We start from the raw sequence: 27,821 nt of genomic DNA on the forward strand, positions 1-27,821 counted from the left end.
GGGTAGAGGAGAGAGTCTGGCATCTCACAAGAATACTGCCTAGTAAGCTCACAATCATGGAGGTAGTGGGCATACTGTAGAAGCCGAATAAGAGAATAAGCAGGGATAATAAGCTACTGTGAGTACGATACTGCTCAGCAAGATGTTTACAAAGATCACAAAGACAAGTGCACAATACCCTGGAAATTCCCTTCAGGGCATATAAACCATCCACCATACGTGAAACTGGAGAGGAGTTCTGCCATAGGTAGACAAAGGGAGAAGAAAGAGGGGCCCCTCACAGAATTCAGAAATATGAAGGGGAGCTATGACCTGCAAAAGAGCCATTTTCTGCTGCACAGTTCAGTAAGTGCAGCAATACAGAAGCTATAGAAGAAAGGCCATAGTGAACCAACAGCAGATACAAGAAGATAACACTCACGATCTAGCACTTCTATGTCAGGTTAAATGTTGACTAGAATCATTGGGTGTCAAACCTGGATAAACCTATCAATGATGAGGATGGCAGAGAACACTGAGAAATGCCCCAAAAATCACAGTGTAAGAAATTAGGTTGTTGGTTGACTGGGGTGTGAGCCCTGGTCAAGCAGCAACCAAAATACTTGTCAGAGTAAGACATAAGCAAACCCCAAATTAACCTGTGCTCACCCCCCTGGATAGCTTGGCACACAGCAGTCAGGCTTAACTTAAAGCCAATGTGTAAAATATTTGTGCAACACTTCAAACAGTAAAACAGTGAAAACACCATTCAAAAAGGTCCAACACGAGGTTAGAACAATAGAGCGCAATTTAATAAATAAAACCAGAGCAAAATGACAAACTCTGATCACTAGAACTGGAGCATGACTTTTTAAAGAATGAAGTCTAAAATAGCACCTAAAAGCACAAAGCGGCAACCGCAGCTATCTAGTGAAAATCAAAATTTCAGGCCAACTGCAATGGAGCGCATGTCGGGTACAGTCGCAGATTGGTACCGCTGAAGCTTTATCTTCTCAAGTTTTGTGCCAAGAGTCCAATTCCGAGAGTATCAAGGAGAGCATCATGGGAGGCTGTAGGAGTGGCACAAAGAGAAGGGGGCCAGGAATTCGCTGCAGCTGTGTCCCGGAGCTGGTTGGGGAGCCTTTTATGTCCATGAGGCTTAGATCAGGAGGGCAGCAAGCTAGCCCTTGGAGTCACTCTGATGTCCCGGAGATCTAGATGAAATTGCAGATCCAGTTCTTCATCCCCAGGGTAGAGGGCAGCAGGTCAGCACAGCAGGGCAGCAATTCCTTTAGAGCAGCAGTCCAGAAGAGGGACAGTCCTTGTAGCAGCACAACAGTCCTTCATCCTGACAGATTATCCACAGGTCCAGAAGTGTGCTAAAGAGTTGAGATAGTGCCAGGTCAAGTATTTATACCCATTTGTGCAACTGAAGTGGGGGAGAAGCTTCAGAGCTTTCCCATTGAAATCCCCAGGCATTCGGACTTCCCTGCCCTGGCCCCAGACTAATTACAGGAGGTGTGCAGCCCTTTGTGCGGCAGCAGGACACAGCCTATTCAAGGTTAAGTGCCCTGCTCCTCCCTCCCATCCTGCCAGTGATGACCAATCCAGTCACACCAAAGTTCCCTACTGTGTGTGGCTTTCTAGGAAGAATACATTAAGTTCAACTGTCAGCTACTCCCCCAGTCATGTGACCCAGGTACAGGCACTAAATGGCTAAGGTAGGAAAATCAAAGGTATCTCCCAGGAGGAAGAAGAAGGGTCTAAGGGAACAGTTTACCGACCAAGCTACAGTTCAAATCCCCAATATCATTACATGTAAAAATCATAGCTGAACTGGTGGTCAAAAGAGAAAAACAAAGGTGAAAGGACAAGAGCTAATGCCTAACAACACACCGAGAGTTTACTGATTCTAAAACCTACAAACAAGTGTGAGAGTGTAGATAGAAAGAAACAGAAATAGTTCGATAGGATTTCCATCAACTGCCAAGAGAGGCCAGTGTCATCACTTGGTCATCCTTGACTCTTGCTACTACTCCTCTAAGCCTAGAGGCAAGTAAAGTAGCAAAGATCAAAACTGGGCAATAAAGTTAAAGCCAGAGAGAGAAATCGACCAAGGGTGGCCGTTCGTGTCTCTTGTGATGAAAAATAGTATCGCAGTGCAAGTGAGTGAGGATTAAAAAGGGAGTTGGGAGGGAGAAACACGAGCTTTAATACACATCTCTCTGCCAATCCAATTAAAAGGTGTAGCGGCAACTTTTAACAAATAGGTTGCGTCTCAAATAGGTCAACTAGTTTCAGCCTGAAGGGATTACGTTCCCGGCTTTCTTCAGGACCAGAGGTTGTAATAGCTACTGCAAAAATGTGATGAAAAGAAAATACATAAAACAAGTTGTCAAACAATACAACCTGATGTGGTAAGATCTCTGGACAAGTAGGGTGCACTTCACTCCTGACTTGTGTGAGATTCTGACCTCACCTCACCCGGTAACCAACTCAGGTATGGGAGACCCCGCCCACTCCGTCGGTGTCTCGGTCCCTCCCACAAAACTCAGGAGGGACCGAGACACCGACGGAGAGGGCGGGGTCTCCCATACCTGAGTTGGTTACCGGGTGAGGTGAGGTCAGAATCTCACACAAGTCAGGAGTGAAGTGCACCCTACTTGTCCAGAGATCTTACCACATCAGGTTGTATTGTTTGACAACTTGTTTTATGTATTTTCTTTTCATCACATTTTTGCAGTAGCTATTACAACCTCTGGTCCTGAAGAAAGCCGGGAACGTAATCCCTTCAGGCTGAAACTAGTTGACCTATTTGAGACGCAACCTATTTGTTAAAAGTTGCCGCTACACCTTTTAATTGGATTGGCAGAGAGATGTGTATTAAAGCTCTTGTTTCTCCCTCCCAACTCCCTTTTTAATCCTCACTCACTTGCACTGCGATACTATTTTTCATCACACGAGACACGAACGGCCACCCTTGGTCGATTTCTCTCTCTGGCTTTAACTTTATTGCCCAGTTTTGATCTTTGCTACTTTACTTGCCTCTAGGCTTAGAGGAGTAGTAGCAAGAGTCAAGGATGACCAAGTGATGACACTGGCCTCTCTTGGCAGTTGATGGAAATCCTATCGAACTATTTCTGTTTCTTTCTATCTACACTCTCACACTTGTTTGTAGGTTTTAGAATCAGTAAACTCTCTGTGTGTTGTTAGGCATTAGCTCTTGTCCTTTCACCTTTGTTTTTCTCTTTTGACCACCAGTTCATCTATGATTTTTATAAGGTAGGAAAATACCAACTTTCAAAAAGTGGCATTTTCAGAATTACAGTTTAAATTTCGACTTCACCATAAGTTAGGATTGTAAATTGTGATTTCAGCGACACCAAACATGAACTGGTGACCTATTCCCATTCGGAAATTACACTTATAGAATTTAATAAGGTAACTCCAATGTTATCCTATGGGAGAGTTAGGCCTTGCAGTAGTGAAAAATGAATTTAAAGATTTTCACTACCAAGACATGTAAAACTTAAGTACATTTCCAACTTTTAAAATACACTGCACCCTGCCATTGGGGATGTCGAGAGCCTACCTTAGGGATTACATGCATGTACTAAAAAGAAAGATTTGGCCTGGAAAAAGGTTTACTTTGCCAAGTCAAAATGGCAGTTTAAAAACTGCACACACAGGCTGCAATGGCAAACTTGAGACTAGTGTTAAAGGGCTACTTAAGTGGGTGGCACAATCAGTGCTGACGTTCAATTAGTAGCATCTAATTTATAGGCCCTGGGCACATGTAGTGCCAGCTTACTAAGGATCTATAAGTAAATTAAATATACAAATTGGGTAAGACCTAATGCTACCATGTTTAGAGGAGAGAGCACAAGTACTTTAGCACTCATTAGCAGTGATAAAGTGCACAGAGTCTTAGGGCCAGCAAAAATGAGATCAGTAAAAATGGAGGAGGAAGGCAAACGGTTTGGAGGAAGACCACCCTAAGGCTGACAGGTCTAACATACAATTAATACACTTATATTCATATAGCATACATTACTGCAAAAGAATTCAAAGATTTTACAAAGAACAGGTATAATGCTCCAGGTGCAGGGAGGTAGATTAAAACTTCCATCACATGGTCGGGTGCTAATGGATTGCTAGATTATTGGGAGAAAGCTGCTGAATTAGCAACCACGACAACTGACAGGAATATAGTTCTTCCATATTAGGGCTATGCACATGTCCATAGCGCAAGAAATTAACAAGCGGATTTGTTGATTTGAGGCTAACCTTTGCAAAATGGCAAGTAGCAATGATCCGGAATGCTAGTAATGGCCCAGCCTGCATACATGGCATGGAAGGTAGATGCAGCTAGAATAAGGCATGCAATACTAGCCTTAAAATCTCAACATGAAGCACAAGGTAGAACTGCCATGTAGAAAGACTAAAAGTAATTGTATATACTAGACAAAGGCCAATGCTAGTGCTTAGTGGGGGTGGAGGGGCACGACCAACCGCCCTTGCAACAACTGACCAATGGAGAGAGATCACACACCCACACCTAGGGAATGAGCACTGACAACACTGAGGAGACTTCCAAGTTCTTTAGTGTTTCTTTATGTTTATTTGAGAAAATGTGGTTGGTTTGGGAATTGCTTTGGAGAAAAGACAAGGTTGAATTGTACCAAAACTAACATTATAGATTTAAAACTTGCAATACTGTTCAGAGCTATTATCAACCTCATTGCTCTTATATGCTACGTAATAAAAAATAATACAAATGTTTAAAAAACATATACACCAATATACGTGTTAAAATTCACATACTTTAATTAACCAATCAAAATAGCATTAGAATTTCCACTAACCTTCAGTATCTGTGGCACTGCTGATAACATTTGTCAATTTGGCTCTCAAACTTGTGTGTGTTACTGTATTCTTTCCGGCACTTTCATATCGTCCAGTACCCAGTGAAACTACACACTGTAGAGGCACGTTTGGCCACAGACACTTGCACTCGTGCAATGCAAGAGCACAGGGATTGTTAATAAGCAAGCCTCCATCCTAAAAAACGAACAAAAAACAATTTTTGAGAAGCTCTTCAGAAAGTCAATGTAATACCAAATAAAACAATCTAATATATTTCCATACAGCCAGTTGGCTGGGCTTACTGTATAGTTACTACCAGTTAGAAACCATATCAAATTGTATGAGCACACCTTCATAATTCTGGTAATAGATCAGTACATAAAATAATAACAAGCACTGGCAAAGACACAAGCCAGAGTTTAAATCATAGAAGAACGGGTTTCTTGCCTTCGGAAATGCCTTTTCTGGTAGACAAACCGTGTACATTTTCAAAGGTGCCAGAATGGATCAGGAGATATTTGATAGCAATCCCTTAAGCGTCGATTGGTGGTGTCATACGGATGCGTGCCAGATCCGTCCCACCACGGGTAATAGCGTCTGAGCCACTATATATTCACCACCTTCACACACTGATGTCAGTTTCTTTGTGATTACGGTCTGTGCCGTCAGATGCAAAGCACATAGAAATCAGAATATGCCAGTGTTCAGATCTTTAGATTGGGATCTTATTAATGGACTGTATGAATCCATTTCCCAGAACTGGGTAGTGAGTAGGTGGGAAATCTGGGTAGTGAGTAGGTGGGAAATCTGCAGTTATTATCTACCACAAATGGGGTTAGCAAAGGTAAGTAACTTGTTCTTCTGAGAGAGACTTTTAACAGCACATTCCTCACCTTGTGAATAGATACCAAAGCAGTATTCCCCAAGTGGTAGGTCTGTAGAATGGCTCAGACCAGGAAATCCTGCAGTACTGGCCGAGAGAAATATCTATCTTGCTGGGCCTGGTTGTTAAGGCAACAGTGTTTTCTGAATATGGGCAAGGATACCCAAGTAGCAGCATGGCCGATGTCCAAGATTGGCATACCGTGTGCCATCACGGTGGGAGCAGCTTTTGCTCTGGTGGAATGAAAAAAACAGCCTTCCCTGGGCTGTATCGGATCTTAATGCATATAACAATCTATCGATAGGTGATTTTCTTTGGCATCGCTTGCCCTTTTTCAAAGCAGGGAAGTTCACAAACAGTTGATCATCCAAATGATGGGCGTTGGTCAGATCAATGTAAAAATTGATGGCCAACTTAGGGTCAATACGAACAAGTTACTTACCTGCGGTAACGCTTTTTCTGGTGGATACAGTATCTGCCTGTGGATTCTTCACCTTATGAATATCCCCTGCGCCAGCATTTCGCGGAATTTTTTCCTAGCTCTCCACGTCGACGAGGACGTCGGATCCGCTCGCGACTCCGCATGACGTCACCGGAGCCATAAGAGGGCCTCGTCGGCGTGAATACGTCAGTTCCACCCATTTTTTCCGTGCTTCCGAGGCGAACAGGTGGACCGACAACAGATTCAAAGTATACACAGTACACAACATTCGAACAAATATACATAGTGCATAATCAAAAAGGAAAGCTAAAGAACATAAGCATTTCCTATAAATGTACCAGATAGAAAGAAGATACAATGTAAAACAACATGTCAAACAAGGCATCCTTTAAGGTATAAAAAGGTGGACAACGGGGAGGAGTGTGGGTCAGTGAGGAATCCACAGGCAGATACTGTATCCACCAGAAAAAGCATGACTGAAGGTAAGTAACTTGTTCTTCTGATGGATACATCTGCCTGTGAATTCCTCACCTTATGAATAGATTCCCACAGCAGTCCTACTCCCGGAGGAGGGTGTCTACCCTTTTATACCAAAAAGTCCTGCAAGACAGAGCGCGCAAAGGGGCCCTCCCTCCTCATCTCGGAGTCCAAGCAATAATGCTTTGCTAAAGTGTGGAGGGAGGGCCAAGTCGCTGCCTTACAAATTTCCAGTACAGGAACACCTCTAGCTAAAGCAGAGGTGGAAGACTTGGCTCTAGTAGAATGAGCTCTAATACCCTCAGGTGGTTCCTTACCAGCAAGGGCGTAGCAGATCTTAATTCACAAGATGATCCACCTGGATAGAGTGTGCTTGTGCACAGCTTTGCCTTTTGAGCGTCCAACGTAGCCTACAAAGAGCTGATCGGCCATACACAAGTCCTCTTTTAGGGTCCAGGCGGTGAAGTCTCTCCTCCTCCTTGGAAGGGTGAGGATAAAATACAGGGAGAGTTATAGACTGCCCCAGATGAAAAGGAGTAACTACCTTAGGCATAAAAGCAGCCCTGGTCCTGAGGACCATCCTTTCAGCATGTATGGTCAAAAACTGGCGTTTTGAACTTAGAGCTTGAAGCTCACTCACCCTCCTTGCTGAGGTAATGGCTACCAGGAAGACTGTTTTAAAAGACAAAAGCCTCAAAGGACAGCTACGTAAGGGTTCAAACGGGGAACCCATCAAAAAAGTTAAAACAAGATTTAGATCCCATTGGGGCATAACAAAAGGAGTAGGCGGAAACCTATTGGTAAGGCACTTGATAAACCTCAAAACAATAGGAGACTTAAATAAAGATGGCTGATCAGGTAGACACAGAAAAGCAGATAAGGTAGACAAATAGCCCTTTACCGTGGCCACAGTACAACCCTGCTGAACCAAGGAAAGAGCAAACTGAAGAACATTCGACAAGTGGGCCTTTAAAGGATCAATGGATATCTCTCCACACCATTTAACAAACTTAGACCATCTATAGGAATAAAACGACTTTGTGGAGTGTCGCCTGGAAGATAAGATAACATCCACAACGTCCGGCGGGAGAGAGAAGGAACTCAGGTTGCCCCGTTCAATCTCCAGGCATGAAGGTGCAGGCTCTGGAGGTGGGGGTGTAGAACCTGCCCCTGCGAATGCGAGAGGAGGTCTTCCCTGAGAGGGAGACAGAGCGGAGGGTGCGATGAGAGGTGAAGAAGAACTGTGTACCACACCCTTCTTGGCCAATCTGTGGCGATCAATTTGACTTGGGCCCGGTCTTGGTGAATCTTCCTCAGAACCCAAGGAATCATGGGTATGGAAGAAAATGCGAAAAGGAGTTGTGAGCTCCAATCCAATTGAAACGCGTCCCCCTGCGCTCCCTGCAACGGAAACTGGAGACTGCAGAACAATGGGCAGTGGGCGTTCTCTTGGGTGGCAAACCGGTCCAACCGAGGAGATCCCCACATCTGGAAGAAATGATGGACCATCTCCGGATGAAGCCGCCACTCGTGATCGGCCGAGTAATGCCGACTGAGACTGTCCGTACAAACATTCAGCACACCGGCTAGATGATTTGCAAACACACAAATCTGATGGTCCTGAACCCAGGACCAGATTCGCAGAGCCTCTCGACAGAGACGATACGACCCTACACCTCCCTGTTTATTGATGTACCACATCGCGGTAGTGTTGTTCGTCAGGACCTGAACCGACTGACCGCAAAGGGAGAGATGGAAAGCCTTTAGTGCCAAACGTATCGCCAGCAATTCCAGAAGGTTGATGTGAAGCAACCTTTCCTCTGGAGACCAATGACCCCTGACCTCTAGATTCCCCAGATGCGCACCCCACCCTAGAGTGGAGGCATCCGTGATCACTGGAGCCACCTGCGGAGGAGGTTGAAAGGGCTTTCCTTGAGACACTCCACCAAGTCAGATCCGCTGCAGCGTCTCTGGAGATCCTGACTAACTCCCAGAGATCTCCATTGTGTTGAAACCAATGTCTGCGGAGGCACTACTGGAGTGCCCTCATGTGCCAGCGTGCATGGTTGACCAACAGTATGCAGGAAGCAAACAGACCGAGCAGGCGTTGAACCTTCAGGACTGGAACAACCGCTCCATCGTGAAACAAAGGAATCATCTCCTGAATGTCGAGAATTCTTTGTGGAGGAGGAAATGCTCGTCACACAGTAGTGTCCAGTACCGCCCCTATGAACAGGTTGCACTGAGAGGGCACCAGGTGAGATTTGGGCACATTGATTGAAAAACCCAAGTTGAACAACAGCTGAGATGTTACTCGCAGATGATGAACCACCATCTCTGGCGACTCCGCTTTGAACAGCCAGTCGTCCAGATAGGGGAAAACAGGAATCCCCGACCTTCTGAGATGAGCTGCTACCACTGCCATCACCTTTGTGAAGACTCGATGTGCAGTAGTAAGACCAAACGGGAGGACCGCAAACTGGTAGTGCTGCGACCCAACCATAAAAAGGAGATACTTCCTGTGCGACTTCAGAATGGGAATGTGAAAATACGCATCCTGTAAGTTGATCGACATCTTCCAGTCCTCTTGTTGTAGCGCCAGAAGAACCTGAACAAGGGTCAGCATCTTGAAATTCTCCTGCCTCAGGTAAAAATTCAAGACCCTGAGGTCCAGAATCGGACGTAACCTGCCGCCCTTTTTGGGGATCAGGAAATACCGGGAGTAGCATCCCTGACCCCTTTCCTGCTCTGGAACCACCTCTATCGCACCTTTTTGTAGTAATGCAAGGACCTCCTTCAGTAGAAGAAGCAAAGGGTCCTCTGAACAAAAACCTTGGCAAGGAGGGTAAGGGGGAGGAAATTCCCGAAAGGGAAGGGTGTACCCATTCTCTACAAGGTTTAAAACCCAAAGGTGTGACGTGACCGATTTCCAAACCTGTAGAAAGTGAGACAGCCGACCCCCTACAGGACCCACATGATCCAGGATGGGGGATCTAGGGCTGCTTTCCTGCGGTACCAGAGGGAGCGGGGGAGGCAGAAGAGGAGGAGGATAGATTGCAGGCAGAACCACGTTGGCGACCTTTGGCTCTTCCTTTATAAAATTTATAGAGTGGATTCTGCTACTGCTGCTGAGGTTGACGGAAGCTGCAAAAGGAAGACCTTCCAAAGCCACGATATTTCTTGTAAACAAAACCTTTTGACTGGGTTTTCAATCCCAAGGATTTCGCCGTGGCTCTGCTATCCTTAAACCTTTGCAAAGTCGAATCTGCCTTTTCCACAAAGAGTTTGGATCCGTCAAAGGGCAAATCAAAAAGAGTGGCCTGGACATCAGGGGAAAATCCAGAGGATCGAAGCCAAGCCTGCCTTCTTGTAGCTATGGAGGAGCCCATAACCCTGGCCACTGAGTCAGCTGTATCCAGGCCTGATTGAATAACCTGTCTAGCCGCAGCTTGAGCATCCGAAAGAACCTACATAAAGTTTCCCCTATCCTCATCAGGTAACTTGGGGGCCTACTGTTTCGCCGAGTCCATCAAGGCATGAATATAATGGCCCAACAGACAAGTAGCATTGGTGGATTTCAGTGCCATGCTAGACGAAGATAAGACCTTTTTAGCTGACTGCTCCATTTTCTTAGAGTTCCTGTCAGCTGGAGCCTGAGGAAAGGCACCTGAAGATTGTTTGGAATAGGATGCCTGCACCAATCAAACTCTCTGGAGATGGATGAGAAGAGAGAAATACTGGATCTCCTGGAGCATTCCTATATCTTCTAGCCACAGCCTTAGAAAAAGCAGGCGAAGAGAGTGGTTTACGCCAAACTTCGAGGATAGGCTCCAATAAGGCTTCATTAAAGGGTAACAGAGGCTCAACTGTAGAAGAAGGCAAATGCAAAACCTCTGTCAGTAAATTTGGCTTATATTCGGCAGTAAGTAACTGTAAATCCAAAAGCTCCGCAGCTTTCCTTATAACCATATGGTAGGGAGCTACCTCTTGAGGAGGAGAAGCCCTTGTTGAAGAGAGTTCCCACTCAGGAGAGGTATCCAATCCACTCGCCCAAGTTGAATGCCAGCAGACCCACGGGGCCAGAAGGTGCTCCGGATGGGAAAGCCGCTCTTGCAAACACTCCGTACATTTCATTTAAAAGATGCGACGGATCCGAACCTGGAGCCAGGAACTGTGGATACGGATTCGAGCCAGTATCTAGACGGGGAGTGTCTGACGTGGGAACAATCGGATCCACTGCCGAATCCACCGGTTCATTCTCAGGCACAGAAGAAGATGCATCATCCTGAACCGGCTCGTCGTCTGAAGCCGGTGAATCCCTCGGCGCCTGAGACCACTCCAGAGCTCCTCTAGGCGAAGGAAACCTCTCCGGAGTCGCCCGAGGTGAAGGAGAGGGCGAAGGAGATACAAAGTCTTTACGGCGACGTCGAAGAGCAGGCGAAGACGATCTCGAAGCCTTACCCTTCGTCGAACGGCGCTAAGATCCAAGTCTTCTTTTTTTTTTCCCTCGACTTCGATGTATGCGAAGTCGACTACTTCGACTTACCTCTCTTACGCCCTCTTCCTTCTTTCTTCGCCTTGGCCACAAACAACTTAGCTCCCCGTTCTTTAAGCGCTTTTGAATTCATTTTCCTGCAACAGGAACAGTTCTCCACATCGTGATCCGACGACAAGCACCATAAACAATCTTCATGGGGGTCAGTGATGTACATATGACCCCCACATTCCCTTCAGGGCTTAAACCCAGACTTCCTCGAAGATAACATCGCAACAGCAACAGTTAAAGCTGTAGGAACAACAAAGTAACTCTACAAAATACTGGAGAGTGCTAGAAAAATGTTACGCGTCGACGGTGTGGAAAAAAGGGAACTGACGTCATCACGCCGATGAGGCCCTCTTATGGCTCCAGTGATGTCATGCGGAGTCACGAGCGGAGCCGACGTCCTCGTCGACATGGAGAGCTAGGACAAAATTCCGTGAAATGCTGGTGCAGGGGATATTCATAAGGTGAGGAGTCCACAGGCAGATGTATCCATCAGAAAGTAAAGCAGTAACTCCTCCCTAGAGGGTTGAAGAGGGGCATAGAGGTCCAGCAATGTGATGATGGGTTGCTTGATGTGAAAGGGCATAACTACCTCTGGCAAGAATGCCGCTTTTGTCCGGAAAGAACATTGGCTATGGCTTTTGGACAGAGAGGGTCTGGAGTTCGTTCCCTTGCCTTGCAGAGGTACTGGCGATGAGGAAGACAGTCTTGATGGTATACAGGCATAGTGGAAAGCTGTGCATGGGTTCAAATGGAATGCACATGAGAAAGTGAGAACACAAATAAAGTAGAGAAAGTGAGAACACAAATAAAGTTCCATTGCAGCATCACAAAAGGAGTTTGGTGGAACTTGTGCATCAGCCCTTTCAAGAAACGCATCACAACAGGTGATTTTAAGAGTGATGGCTGGTCTGGCAAACGGCCGAAAGGTAACTCTTAAACAACAGAAAAATCAACAAGATGTCAGACAATTTTGAATTCAAGGGTTGGATGTCACGGGGGGAACACCAGACAACAGCAATCTCCGAACATTCTGAATACACAGTTTTGGTGGATGGACGCCTGGCTGCCAAGATAACACCAACCGCCTAGGGAAGGAGATCAAAAGCCATTGAACTGAGACATTTGCCAAACATAGGTTTTCTTCTGCTAGCCTTGCCCACAGGTCCGTCAATACAAAATGGCTCCTAAGCAGGTACTCCAAAAAATGGCCAACCCTACAATACCTTAACTTGGATGCCCAGGATGCAGCAAAGCACTCAGTTTGTGTAAAGCAGCTGGAAAGTTTGTGCTTCTTCAGCGCCATGCTGAAGAACAACAAAACTCCATAGGGGCAAGATCATAGTTTTGCCCAAGTGCCCACCAGCACATCAGTAAGGGCCTCACTGAAGAGGAGCAGAGGTTACTGGCTCGTTTGTCCTGGGTTTAGCACGTCAGTCAGGACATTCGTTTTTGCCTCTGTTTTGGTAAAGTTCAAAACCTCTGCCGCCTCCCTAATCACTGCTCCAAAATTAGGAGACTTTTCTAGTTGCCATAACTAGGCTGGAGTAGGAAAAATCAATATCTGGAGAAGTATCTAGTCCTCTGGCATCCTAAAAGTCCAGAAATATGTTCTCGTTGTCATAAGGTTGATCGTCATTGTCATCATCTGCCTGAGTTTGGGAGGCTTCTGGGTCCAAATATGAATACAGGTGTGCCATGTGTGACCTTGGGGTAGTGGGGTCCAAACTGAATTTTAGAGTCCAATAAAACTATTGGCTCCAGTTCCGATGTTGGGGCGGGCGTCAAGACGAAGGGTTGTGATGTTAAATGCTGTACTAGTGCTGGAGACAGAGGAGCCAGGCTCGGAGACTGGGCCGGACTCAAAGCAAGGTCAAGTGGGGTAGTCGGGAATGGATCCGCTGGCGGTAACCAGCCTGGAGGCCACCTCAGATATTCTTAGGGCCCAAAGGCACTCCAGAGGGATGCAGTGGAGTACCAAACGTTTTGTCCAGGGCCATTTTAAATTCATGGAGTTGATGAGGTGCCATTAATGGGCCCAGAAAATTCGGGGTACATTGGGATCAATTGCAGAATTACTATTGTTTAGAGATACTCAGGTTGTCACGCAACTCCAAAGGATGGGCGTGGTGGGATAAAAGGGACCCATGCTTTGATTTTTTGTACTTTTTAGATTTCTTCGACTTACCTGAACTCCTGGAACACAAATCTGAATGGCCAAGGAGTGAGAGCATGATCGTGTCTTCGAGCTCATCCTGGACCGAGCCTTCTTCGACTTCTTCTGAATTTACTCACTGACAAGTTTGGCTTCATGGTTGTGGATGGTCATCTTGCTCATCTTTGTGCACCATTCGCATGTCGTTGTGCTGAGATGCCAGAGTCAGACATCATGGGTGTCTGTCACCGACAATGGTCTATTGCAGTCAGGTTTCAACCCTGTCGTTCTTGTATGGGACATGTCCCTGGCACACTAGAAATATATGAGGGAAAAAGCAAACTATTATCCTGACAGCATTCAATTGAGCTCCAGATCCACTTTGGAAGATGTGAAAATAATGAAACTGACGTCCATGCATGAAGGTGGTGCAGATATAGTGGCCCCGATGGCTGATCTGAGGTGGGACAGAGATGACGAGGAGCCACACAATGCCACTAATTGATGCGTAAGGGAATTGCTATCTAAAATCTTTGGATCCAGTCTGGAGACTGGGGAAATTCTCAAGATGAGGAATTTGTGCTTAGAAGTCTCTATCAGAAACATCATTTCTCCAGACCTGTGTTTGCATTTGTTAAGTCAATTCCTATTTTGGGTTTATAACTATGATACAATTGACAGGAAGCAAAATGGTTGTCCTTTACCGAAAATAGCAAGCAATCTTACAGCTATGTAAAAATAAAGTAAATATGGGAAAATCATTAATTGTTTTGCAGAGTCTGTCTTTGACTGATAACTCAACATTTGTCAACACTATGCAAAAAACTAACAGGACCACCTACCAATATAGCTTTGCAGACATTCTACTGATAACCCTTTGAATGCTACTAACTGACACATCTATGCACACTGAAAGCAACATACAAACTTTGATCAGGCCACCTACTCACACACTCCTGCAGTCCTCCAATGCAAATTCACTGTAGACCATTCACTCTGAAATTCATGCAAGGGACCCACTGTCACACCTTTGCAAACCACCACCAAACCACCTCAGCAGAAAACATACATATTCACCCCTAACAGCAGGCATAGTATGGCACACACTTGCTGGTCACTTACACAGACACCTCTGCAGACCACTCATGAGTACTCTCCTGCAGGCCATCAACACACTAACATACTCCTTCTGCAACAAATAATAGTATACAATGACTGACCGTGAGAGCGGATTGATGGTTTGGCATTTCATATCTCAGGTGCTCTCAGCTTCAGCCTCTCATAGGGGGCCATGCAGTACAGAAAGCCTCAACGTGCAAGGACTGCATAATTATTGATGGTTCTGCCTTGTGAATGCAATGATTTGAATGTAGTGGAGCTGGCACGGACATCCACACAGCAATGTGGGGGGCCATCTGTGCATCAGCTGACCCCCACCTAACATGAACCATTGCCTCCAGTGTTGGGCACCTCCACCGTGTTGTACCATCACCTGGCCAAATCACTGATCTTCTGGAAACTAAATAAGGAGGTGGTGCTGTGCTCCTTGATGCACACCAGAGGCCATTTGAGCAATGCCAGTAGAGAGAAGCTTGTTTGTAGTGCCAAGAATAACCTTTAGGAGAGGAGTCTCATTTCGGTTTCTTCTTCTAGGAGGTAGAGGAGTCTATCATTGAGACTCAAACATTAAAGCAAACTTTTCATGACTAAGCTCTTTTGACAGGATTGATCAGAATTCAAATGGCACCAATAACTGCAATGCATGTAACAAGAATAGTAAGCCACTCATGACCTGGAGAGGTCCCTGGCCAACAGAAAGAGACTTGATGCAGTTAAATCAATCAATCAAATAGGATTTGTAGAGTGCTGCTTATCAGACCTGATGGTCTCCAGAGCGCGGTGGGGTAGGGAGATGCTGCTGCTGAGATGAGTTAGTTGAAGAACCGGGTCTTTAGGTCATTCATGAACTCTTGCAGGGTTGGGGGAAGTACAGAAGTGAAGGGGGAGGCCGTTACAGAACTTGGCCGCTAGTTGTGAGAAGGCATGGTCACTGCTTCTGTGGATGCAGGGGGTGTGGGCCAGGAAGAGGGATGAGAAACAAAGTATGTGGGTAGGTATGTGGAACTTCACCCTGTGGGTGAGGTAGGCTGGACCCTTGCTGTGAAGGTCTTTGTAGGCGTGGGTGAGCAGTTTGAACTGGCGCAGTTTGCTGATGCAAGTTGATAAAATGAAAACGTTCCTTAACCCAGACACTTTACGCAACAGTTGTCCCATTGAAGACCTAAATGGATCTCTAAATTCTCAGAGAAGGTGGGTTCTACTCAGATAAAAACCCTTTCAGAATCACCAAATCACAGATCCTCTGCAGCCAGGATTCAAACCACGGAGAGGCAGAGAGGGTGCTTGCCGCATTTCTCAACAATGAGGAAGTTGCCTAAAATGAGGGCTATATGTATTTGCTTGCCCTTTATTTGCGATTCCTAATAGGGTCACAAATTTCCAGCCTCTTTAATATTCACGCAGGTGCAATTTGTGACTGCTTTTTAAATAAAGCAGTATTTCTTTTTGAAATGCACCAGTTTTCTTTAAAAGAAAAAGGGATGCATTTAAAAAAGGAAAATGAAATGTTTCTGTTTCGTTTTTTAGGAGCAGGTAGTGGTCCAAGGGACCAGTGCCTGCCCCTAAAAAATATCTTCACTGCAAGTCACAAGGGGAAGGGGTCCCCTGGGGACACCTTTCTGTTTGCAAGTGGCTCACCACCCATTTGAAATAGGTGGTAAATCGCAAGTGTTTTGCGGCCACAAAACAAACTTACATTGAAGTATGACTCACTATTAGCAAGGTACGCCCTTGGCACGCCCCTTCCTAATAGCGAGTCGGTAATAAGTTACCGACTCGTGAAATAGGGTTTGTACATAGCGCAGACCTATTTTACGGTCGCAAACAGGACGATTTCCCATTTGCGACTGCAAAAAACTGTTGTACATCGGGCCCTTAGCTCTGAGACTGCAGTGTGGGAGGAGGCATCAAGATGGTCCAAATCATTTCTGTGAGGCCAAACATAAAGAACTATACTTTGTCTCTTTATACCTGCAAGGTTGCAGGGTGGAATGAGAAGAAATGTATGGGTCACCATTATATTTACTGCTGTTTGATATCTTTATCAAGCCCCTGTTTTCCATCATCGCTGAGGAGGGTGACAATTCTTATTCTAATGCCATTCTTTTGGTACGCAGATCAATGTGTGTTGCAGCATTCCAGCAGGACTTTTCACTCTTCATTGGCTCGATGTAGACAAATGGATCATTATAAGGCTAGCTTTCCTGATGTTTAAATGCCTTAAAGGGACTGGCCCTTGATATCTAAAGACCAACTTTTAGTTATAGTGCCTTTGAGGTCCGCCATCCAGTTCCTTTACAATGCTCTATTAACAAAACTGATTGATTGATAGTCTGAGGCCCTTTTACGATGCACACTTCCCAACTTGGTCTCTTGGCACCACTGGTCTTTCATAACCTGCCTAACCATGCAGGATAGATTTCAGATTTTTTTCTGATGCTAGGGAAGAGGACGAACACCTAATATCTAGAGGCAAAGCATAACACTCCAAAGGGGTTTGCACTGAGAAAGACCGTCCACTTGGTGATATCAATCAGAATTTAGCAACTATTTAGAGGGCTTTCATTTTCTTCCTAATTTCTCTCTAGGGTCATATAGGTCCACATGTATAAAAATATCATTTTACAATTACCAAATAGCGATTTTTAAGAAATCGCCATTTGGTGATTGCAAAATGCGATGTAACAAAACAGACAGGAAATAGTGATTGCCTAATTGCTAATTCTTGAAAATCGCAAACGAAATTAGGGAATTGCTATTTTTATTTGCAACTCCATTCGTTTCTATGGGCCTCAAGGCCCATAGGTTAGAATGATCTTGCATTACCTAAATTGTGATTGCCTAATTGGTAATTGCAAATTAGGTAATGCAAAGGCAAGGGTGCCCGGGGGCCTAAGGCCCCCCTGAAGTGCCCCTAGAAAAAGGTGCACATGGAAGGCACACACATGCCCTAGGTTAGGGTGACCAGGCATTCTGGATTTGCCCAGACAGTCCCGGTTTTTCGCCAGCTGTCCTGCCAGATTTCAGGAAATTAAGCTCATTTCCCGTTTTTTAGAGAGGGTTGGCTGAAAACGTTGGGAGGTATCTTTTTATGTTTTGCAAAGCAGGGATAGTTAGCAGCTGTTAAAAGAAAGCAAGTTAATTAATAGTCATGTAACTGGTTCAAAAAATTGCACTTTATGTATGTTCTTACTGCCTCTTCTGTAATTCTCTGCTAAGGAGCACTGTCATTCTGTGCGCTGGGTTGAAGTAAAATTGTAGTCCTTCTATTTTTGGGAAATGTCCCAGTTTTTGGCTTTAAAATCCTGGTCACACTACCCTAGGGGCATGTGTGCGCTACATGACACTTTGAAAAATGCTGTTTTATGCATTTTTCAAAGTTTGCACGTTTACCATCAACTTGAAGTTGCACAGTTCGCATTCAGGAAAGGCTTCTTACATGTGCATTAGGGATTTTCTAATTGCGATTCCCTATTTGCATTTGCAATTTAGGTAATTGCTAAAATGTGCGATTACCTAAATTTCATACATAAGGAAAGGCCATTTTGCATTTGCAAACGGCTGAACTTTGCGATTTGCACATTTCACGAACGCAAAATAGTTTCATATATCTGGCCCACAGTCTACATCGAAATGCTAGACAACAAGGACCTAATTGGTTGAAGCATTTAAATGCAAGGCATGTTATTTTAAGCTAAATAGGGTCTGCCCGCGGCAGCGAATGCAGATTTATGGGCTGCAGATACATGAACCCTCCTCTTTAAACCAACAATGAACCTGACTGCTGCATTTTTGTCCTCTGAAGTTGCGCAATCAAGCAAAACGGGAGACCTGCATGTAAAACATTTCATTGGTCAAGCCACAAGTTGATAAAAAAATCCTACACTTTTTCCTGAGAGACGTTGCAGTATGAGATTGACTATTTTAAATCGAAATAACAGGTGGTCACTGTAGTGCTGACCTGCAGAACCAAGAAGGCATTGACATCAAAATGGAAGCGGAGGTTTTAACATTATCTGCCAGTTGAAAGGTTTGATTTAAAATATTAGGGAACGCAAGCAAAGACTGCCCAGGTCTAATTTTCTTACCGAATAGAAGGGATTCAGCAACAGCACACTAGAATCAATTAAGCCACAGCAGCAGATCGTTGGATGTCATTCAACTCTGAATTTTACTAAGATTGCTTCAAGGGCTAAACTTGGTGCCCAGTCAGTGGTCCTTTTAATTAACATCTGGATGCCCTAAGCTTACTACTGGACAAACATGTGCATGTTCCTAAAAAGATCAAAAGGTGACACGGGTAGACATTAAAAAGTATTGGAGACAGATATGAACTCTTTTGAACGCCCCAATACAGCTAACTGACCTTCAACAGCAAGGGGTGCAGTTTTACCTGTTCAGGTCGATACCTCCAAAAAGAGCAAACCCAACCTCATGGTCGTGATTCAGGCTCTCACTATGGCAAAAAACTGCTCGATCAGATTTCGGAGGTCAACAGTATTAAAAGCTGTACAGGGCTCGCCAAGTAGAAAAGAGATTGCCAAGATGGAAGGAGACTGAAGGTTCTCTAGATTGCAGCCCAAATATGGAACCTACTGCCTGAAGAAATTCAATTTGAGCCTACCTTACTGGATTTCAGCAAGGCCATCAAACCATTTCTGTTGACATAATGAGTCTACCATGTATACAACTAGGAATAATCAATGTGGAGCCCTGTAGCTAGTGTTTCTTTTTAGACAAGAGAACATTGAGGCAAGTGAATTTGTACAGTACCCATAAAATAAATAATAAATATAGAATCCTTTTGTATACGATGGGCATCATGATCATGTTCACATAGATGAGTATATTCCCACACAATCAATAGGGGTTGCAGGTGCATGGTTACAATTATCAGTCTCCTAATTAATGTTGTTTATGTGTCTGGCTTGCTACTGCTATCCTCACACAAATAGGTGACTTGACACAAAATGCAAATGGTACAACGTGTCAAAGAGGTGCCTGCTTGGCCTGGGTGCAGAGATCAAGATGTAGGGCCTGATCACTTAGGAGTACAGGGGATACAGGAGGAGTGGGAAAGAGAAGACAATGGTAGTGGTTGAAGATTTGGAGATGGAGGAATAATAGGGCTTAGCTAAGACGTGATATGAATGGCTGTTTAAAAGCAGATATGGAATACCTTTTAAGCCTTGCCTAGGCAGCGCTTGCGCTGTTTCTTCGAGACATGCTGTATTCAGGATATAGGCATAAAGTTACACCCACTTTCTGCCCATCTTTTTAATTGGCTTCTGTCCCTGCCCTTTGTAAATTGTGGCTTATCATTGGTCAATAGGCTTAGTAGTCCCTCCTTAGTACCACCTTGTATCTTCTTGTAACCTCCGATGAGGGCACCCCGTTACATGTGTTGTTACTCCCTAGGTTTTAATTACAGTCTCAGAGCAATTTTCTTAAAGAGCTTCAGGCAGTACACAAGCTTGGTCCTAAGCAAGATTGTCAGTGGTTACTTTACTCACTAGCACATCTCACATTTATATGAAACCTTCTATGAATTTCCCTTCATCAGCTCCACATAGATTACAACCTAATCTGAAAGAATAATTATTTTGTCACATTTCAAAGCTACTAATTGTATATATGTACATAGCTATTTGAATGTACTTGTGGTATTTTATTGTCTTGGATGCCATGCATTATGGGTAGGGTGGATTTATCATATCTTCATTCTGCAGGGTGCAGTACCATATGTGGCCAAAAGAGGTCCCACGGGACCTCTTTTGGCCACAAATGGTACTGCACCCTGCAACAAGGCTAGGTAAAAAACAATGGCATTTATAATGCCAATAACTCCAACTTTGCAGGCTGCAGGACCATATGTGGCCAAAAGGGGTCCCAGATTACCCCTCTTGGCCACATATGGCACTGCACCCTGCAACATGGCTAGGTAAAAAACACATTGGCATCTATAATGCCAATAACTCCAACTGCAACAAATGCAAGACTGATAGCATTTCCAATGTAATAGGTCTCATATTTGTTAAAGTTTGAGCTGTTGGCGTTGAAAATGACAATTTCTTTATGCTTTTTTATATCATTGGCAATAGTGCTATGTAAATATAATAACTCCACTGCAAACAAAAAAACGAAAGTAAAAAACATTGTTATTTTCAATGCCAACAGCTCTAACTTTAACAAATGCGAGACCTATTGCATTGTAAATGCTTGCTTTTTTTTTTAATCTCACTTAGTCATTTAAAAACAGAGAGCAACATGTTTAACTGTGCAAATTCAACATTGAAAGCCCCTCTATGAATGTTCTTTGCTTTTGCTGTCACTTGAACTCTGATAGACAAAAATGTTCTCTCTATCCAGAACTGAAAAGGATCATCATTGTAACAAACTTGCCAGCATTTACATGTTTTTCAGATCTCGACTCAGAGCTATAGTGAAATTGCCTAGTTACTGAAATGGTCTGTGATTATCTTTAAAAGGAGTTCAATAGTTTGCTATATTCTCCATTTTTACATTTAAACATGGATTTTGCTGTAGCAAATCGTCATTCTAATATAAATTGCAGTCCATTGTGGCATTAATCAGCAAGGTAGGCACCAGTTGTGAAACGCTGTGAAACTGCTTTTATCTTTGCAATAGATTACCCATAAGGAAGCACAGTAGAGGTAGCCATGGGACACAGCTGCAGCAAACTTTGTTGCAGGGATAAATTAATATTTTTTGCAACACTCTGAAATACTGATAAGAGTCAGCGTATTAGTACTGATGGTGTTGAAATCACTTCTCTGTAAGTGGACACCAAAGTATGCATCACTGAGCCAAGATCGTCTTTCTTGGGGTGCTCTTCACAACACCTGAGAGAACACTTAGCTGTGCTTCTCAAAAATAGGATTACCTAAAGGGCATGGGCAAAGTGTGCTATAAGGGCTACAAATCCTGACAGGGAAGGAAGTATACCCATGGAATAGGGGATGGAGTAAATCATTATTATTTGTAGTATGAAAAAGGATGACCCAGTTGGATTTTTCTATACAAGCTGAATTCTTCTCATGATTTTTAGAAACACTAAGCAGGTTAATTTTGCTCCAGATGCCTAATGCCATACGTGATCCAGCATCTTATAAAGAAATAAAAAATGAAGAGAAACAAATTACTTTAGAGAACTGTCCTTCTCAGTCATGGGGTAAAATCAGTAATACAGGGCTTCTGGGGTCATAAGAGCTGAATGCAACTCCATAATCAATTCGAGAGAAGTGGGTGCAATAACGAATGCCAGGGTATTGGGCAGATCGTCATCAAACCCCTTTGTGGAGTTTAGCTGAAGCCTAATTAACCCCAGGTCAACAGGAGCCTTTATAGGAACTTTCATGAGGTCCAGACATCGAACAAACCAGATCCATGAAGAAAAGTAATTTGATATTAAGGATAAAAGGATGATGGTAAATTTTACAGTAATCCTTGATGTGCAGGTAAGGAAATGGTAGCCCATGAGAAACTTGTTAATTGATTTTCGTATGTATGAAAACAGCAATACAAATTATTTCCATAAAAAAGATACATAGATAATATATGTTATTTTGGCACCAGCTTAAGCTGATCACATAAACCCAATGGGTTGATCTGTCATAAGAACATTGTTTAATGTTTAATAAAAGGTTAGTGGCTTAAATACATCCACTGTGTACAATGTACTCTGTAGAATTATTTGTGTGGTAGCCAGGACAACGGTATCTGCTACGTATTAAAGCACAGAAATGTGATAGCTCCTAACTGGGCCAGGAAATTCCTAATGCCCTGGATCGCCTCTCCATGTCTGTGGTTTACAAGTTAAAAAGAAGTGGGACGACTGCACAGCTCTGCTTGAGTCCTAAAGTTGACGATAGAAAGAAGGATCTACAATGGTTTGTGTATTAGTGCAGAGCTCTGCTTGAGTCCCAGGGTAGTCGATCGAGTAGGATCTACAATGGTTTGTGTATTAGTGCACAGCTCTGCTTGAGTCCCAGGGTAGTCGATCAAGTAGGATCTACAATGGTTTGTGTATTAGTGCACAACTCTGTTCGAGTCCCAGGGTAGTCGATTGAGTAGGATCTACAATGGTTTGTGTATTAGTATACAGCTCTGCTTAAGTCCCATGGTAGACGATAGAGAGTAGGATCTACAATGGTTTGTGTATTAGTGCACAGCTCTGCTTGAGTCCCAGGGTAGACGATAGAGAGTAGGATCTACAATGGTTTGTGTATAAGTGCACAGCTCTGCTTGAGTCCCAGGGTAGTCGATCGAGTAGGATCTACAATGGTTTGTGTATTAGTGTACAGCTCTACTTGAGTCCCATGGTAGACTATAGAGAGTAGGATCTACAATGGTTTGTGTATTAGTGCACAGCTCTGCTTAAGTCCCAGAGTAGTCGATCGAGTAGGATCTACAATGGTTTGTGTATTAGTATACAGCTCTGCTTAAGTCCCATGGTAGACGATAGAGAGAAGGATCTACAATGGTTTGTGTATTAGTGCACAGCTCTGCTTGAGTCCCAGGGTAGTCGATCAAGTAGGATCTACAATGGTTTGTATATTAGCGCACAGCTCTGCTTGAGTCCCAGGGTAGTCGATCGAGTAGGATCTACAATGGTTTTTGTATTAGTGCATAGCTCTGCTTCAGTCCCAGTGTAGTCGATTGAGTAGGATCTATAATGGTTTATGTATTTCCAAACAGCTGAAAGGTCACTTACATAGTAAGCTGCCACCAACCATCTACTTAAGTAGATGCACTTCCTGAAGCTTTAGTGCAGTCGCATAAGCAAAGTAAAAAAACTGAAGAATGTAGGCCTTAGCATGCTAGTTAAATGTCAAATGTGCTCTGCAGTGTAGAATTTCACTACCCATATATACAACTGCAGTGTATGCCTCAAGAACGTAACAGCATTATACCTTGCACCACTGAAGGATTCGGAGAACATGGACAAAATATTTGACTGGTGTGCCCCACTTGGCTATCTGACCTCCACTTCATCACAGTTGATCTGAATTCAGAAGTAGGTCCCAGGCAACTGCTAATATCGATTTCCAACCTGTACTTTATAATTTCTTGGGGTTTTTTGCATTAAAATATTAAAAGTCAATATCTATGGTTCCCCTCTTTCAATTTTAATAATGTTTCTGTCTTTTTCCTTACTGAATTTTTCTTGCTATTTTCTAAATTTGATTCGAAAGTTTACTGTGTTGAGTTCTTAACTTTAATATTGTATGGAATTATTTGAACCTAACATTCAGTTTTCTGGGAAATGACATGCAGGTTGTGCTATGAAAACTGAGAGGGACCCCTTAAGCCAAAGGAATAGGGTACCATACGAATATGTAATCACAAAGGTTTCCTTTGGACAGCACTATGCAACCAACCATATATATTGCCAGACCAGAGTCTTCAACTTTATCACTCAATCACATCTATTACATTCAGAATAGGAGAATATATCTGTATATCCAAGGCTACTATTAAGTGCAAGACTAATGACAGAAAATTTAAATTATTGTATTCATCATAAGACACACAATCAAGAAAACAGACCTACACAATTAATGACACTGTGTCATAAAATATATTAAAAACGATACAAATTCCATAAATTCATTCAGAAAACACAATAAAAAATATCAGACAATATAAATGTAAAATATAAGCGATAGTACAGATAATAGACCGAAGACTTTGTCTTAAACTGATCACATCCGTAATACTTGTTCCGCAAAGACTGAGACTGGGTGCTATGCTCTATGGGCACTCGAAGGTCTCAGTGAAAATACAGATTGTGTTCCTAGCAACTCAGGCGTCCACGTGTTTCAATGAGAAAATTATAATACCATCTTTATCAAGACCAACGTTATATGACTCTCTCAAACTGATAAAAACAGGAACAATTAAAATCACCTCATTTACAATAGAGGTTTGAGGGGATATGTATATATTTTAAGCACCAGCTTATTAATATGTCTGGGCTTCAGGGGCAAACACCTTCTGTTGTCAGCATTGCAGGTCCGTAAATTGACCCTAGGATGTATATCTTTCTCAGATCTCAAAACTCCCAAAAGTGAAAAAATGAAATCTAGGGCTAAATAGTGTGGAAATCTTGTCGGTAGCAGAAATTATACTCCTAACGTTCATAGCACCAACATTCTGTGTAGAATATCCTCAAATTAAGCTTCTTGTTGGTAGATTAATGTTCCTATAGTTCTGTTTTCCTTTTATGATGGAAAATATAAGAATCAAAAGGCTACTTGCAGCGATCCTATGTTGATATGGATTTGCTGGTGGGCGGCAGTCTCACGACCTCTGTTTCTGTCACAGACTCTTATATTTTCCATCATAAAAGGAAAACAGAACTATAGGAACAATAACCTACCAACAAGAAGCTTAACTCGAGGATATTCTACACAGAATTTTGGTGCTATGAACGTGAGGAGTATAATCTCTGCTACCAACAGGATTTCCACACTATTTAGCCCCAGATTTCAGTTTTTCGCTTTGGGGAGTTTTGAGAAAGATACATCCTAGGGTCAATTTACGGACCTGCAATGCTGACAACAGGAGGTGTTTGCCCCTGAAGCCCAGACATATTAATAAGCTGGTGCTTAAGATATATACATATCCCCTCAAACCTCTATTGTAAATGAGGTGATTTTAATTGTTCCTGTTTTTATCAGTTTGAGAGAGTCATATAACGTTGGTCTTGATAAAGATGGTATTATAATTCTTCCATCGAAACGCGTCGACGCCTGAGTTGCTAGGAACACAATCCATATTTTCACTGAGACCTTCGAGTGCCCATAGAGCATAGCACCCAGTCTCAGACTTTGAGGAACAAGTATTACGGATGTGATCAGTTTAAGAAAAAGTCTTCGATCTATTATCTGTACTCTCGCTTATATATTAAATTTATATTGTCAGATATATTTTGTTGTGTTTTCTGAATGAAATTATGGAATTTGTATTGTTTTTTATATATTTTATGACACAGTGTCATTAATTGTGTAGATCTGTTTTCTTGATTGTGTGTCTTATGATGAATAAAATAATTAAAATTTTCTGTCATTAGTCTTGCACTTAATAGTAGTCTTGGGTATACAGATATATTCTCCTAATCCGAATGTAATGGGTGTGATTGAGTGATAAAGTTGAAGACTCTGGTCTGGTTGGTTGCATAGTGCTGTCCAAAGGAAACCTTTGTGATTACATATTCATGCAGGTTGTGCCACAGAAATTAAGCAGAGACCTACTTAGAACGTTGTTGTACCTAATTACATTGTGCTACTGAAATCGGTAGGTTTCGAATCATAAAAATGCCTGGTGTAGTGTTATTGACATAATACACAATTTGACTTCTGATGATATAATAGTGTTGATCCAATCCCTAACCATTAATTGCTAAACATCATCCTATTTGCTTTTGAGGGGCTTGAGGAAATGTAGAGTGTGAAAACAACAGAAGCTAAACAGGGTTATGAGAGCCGTGTTTACTTTATGTCCTATAACCACATTCAAGACTATGTACAACAGGGGTTATAAGGGCAATACTAAGAGTACTAAAGGGAGAGCCCAGGGTAGCTGCTCCCAACACGAAGTATGACTAATAAATGGATGTTCAAGACTGGGGAAGAGCTTTCAGGAGAGAAGAGGTATGGCTGGAGTAGAGTAGGGGATTGCAAGCTTAATACAAGATTCACACAGCTTTGGTTTGCTTAAAAAAATACATTTTTTATCTTCATGTTAACTCTTCTTGTGATATAATTAAAAATACATTACCTTATGGCCTCATATAACATACTGAGTTCATCAAAATGTGATACAAAATCCTATGCAAGGCAGTTATCATTTTTGCTTTTTAATTAATAACGTGATATTTAATATACTCCTAAAATATGAGTTGTACACAATGGCACCAGCTGTTTATGGGTCACCATGTTTTAAACAAAAGAAAAGAAAGGATTATACGTTGTGCTTCTATGTTGCAAATTATTTATTCCAGTGAACACAAAATCCCAAAAAAAGATGGCTAGGGTCAAACTATACTTAAGCTTTTTTTCCAAAAAGTATTTAGGAATTCGGCTTTTATACATCCCTGATATTAAGAAATGAAGTAAGAGGTCTATGGACGCCAGAGCACAGAACAGCTCAATCTTTGGTGAGGTGGTTTGTGACTCCTGCTCGGAGTCGGAATGACCTCAACACTAAATCAATGTTGACCAATGAAACCAGGAAACTGGAACACAGCATTCTTTCAAGGATATGGTGGTTTAATTAGCAGATTTCTCAATTATTCTCCTCAACAAATAGAATTGTATTCTTCTTGCAATACACCCCCATGTGTTTCAGCCCAGAATATATATAACCTTCTGGGCTTTTCAAGGCTAAAATGACAGTATGAACCAGTCTCAAGAATCTACAACTCAAAATGGGGATAAAGGAATAAGCACAAGTAGCCTTGTAAGCCAATAAATGAACAATAGTAAATCTATTGGTAGGCTAATAAATAAGTGCTTCAAGTAAGTGTTCACACAATAAAAAGCCATGTATACAACAAAAACAGCTTAACATAATTATGGAAAAAATGAATAATGCTCCGCAGCATTAAGGCTGAAACTGGGTGTCCCCGACCACAGCAAGCTATAGCTTTCTTGCACCAGCACCTCTGCTGAGACAGTTAATTACTGGTGGTGTTTCCAATCGCTTGTCTAACCCTTTGAAGAATGAATACTTTTCCAAAACAACTAACACTTAAATGACATACAAAGTGTTTCCTTCACAGCAACGCTACAGATACCATACTAAGTGATAGCCAATTCTTATATATAAGTTTCGTTTAACTGCCTCTTTTAATAATCACGTCTGCTTTAAGCATTTCAGTTTGACCATCATTCTGTTACTAATTTAACAGTCAATATACAAGTGACTGACTGCAGACAGAATGCACAGACCAGTATGTAGCCGCATTTCATTATTACTTCTTAGCAACTTAGGACAACTCTCTAGATAGACCACATTTCCTTAATTACAATAGTACAGCAGTATGCTCACATGCTTAATTACACTCCTCAAGCTGTGTACAAGACATCTATTTTAAAAGGTCTTGAAATGGGAAAAAACTGCACAAGGTTTTTATTGGTAACACAAACAGAGACATAGCATACTTGCTGCAATATACACAGTACACAAAGTCTAACACAGTAGGGCGATGCTAGTGTCTTATAGCATACAGTATCAATATCATCATCTTTCAATTCGCATCAATAACATTTACAGTTCAGTTCAATGTTGTACTTGCCTAGTACACAGTACTGATCCTGAGGCACTTAAGGGC

General features: G+C 42.8%; 1 protein-coding gene across 8 annotated transcripts in view; it reads right to left on the minus strand.

The window, feature by feature from the left end:
• The window catches only part of PNPLA8 (patatin like domain 8, phospholipase A2), a 440,884-nt gene that overhangs the window by 83,704 nt on the left and 329,359 nt on the right, over window positions 1-27,821 (minus strand). For all 8 annotated transcript variants that reach the window (XM_085653104.1, XM_085653102.1, XM_085653107.1 and 5 more), the window contains one exon: window positions 4,845-5,040. In XM_085653104.1, the coding sequence (XP_085509230.1) occupies window positions 4,845-5,040 (196 nt within the window). The remainder of the gene's footprint in view (window positions 1-4,844; window positions 5,041-27,821) is intronic.

Source organism: Triturus cristatus, chromosome 4_1, assembly GCF_964204655.1.
Source record: "Triturus cristatus chromosome 4_1, aTriCri1.1, whole genome shotgun sequence".
Taxonomy (NCBI): domain Eukaryota; kingdom Metazoa; phylum Chordata; class Amphibia; order Caudata; family Salamandridae; genus Triturus; species Triturus cristatus.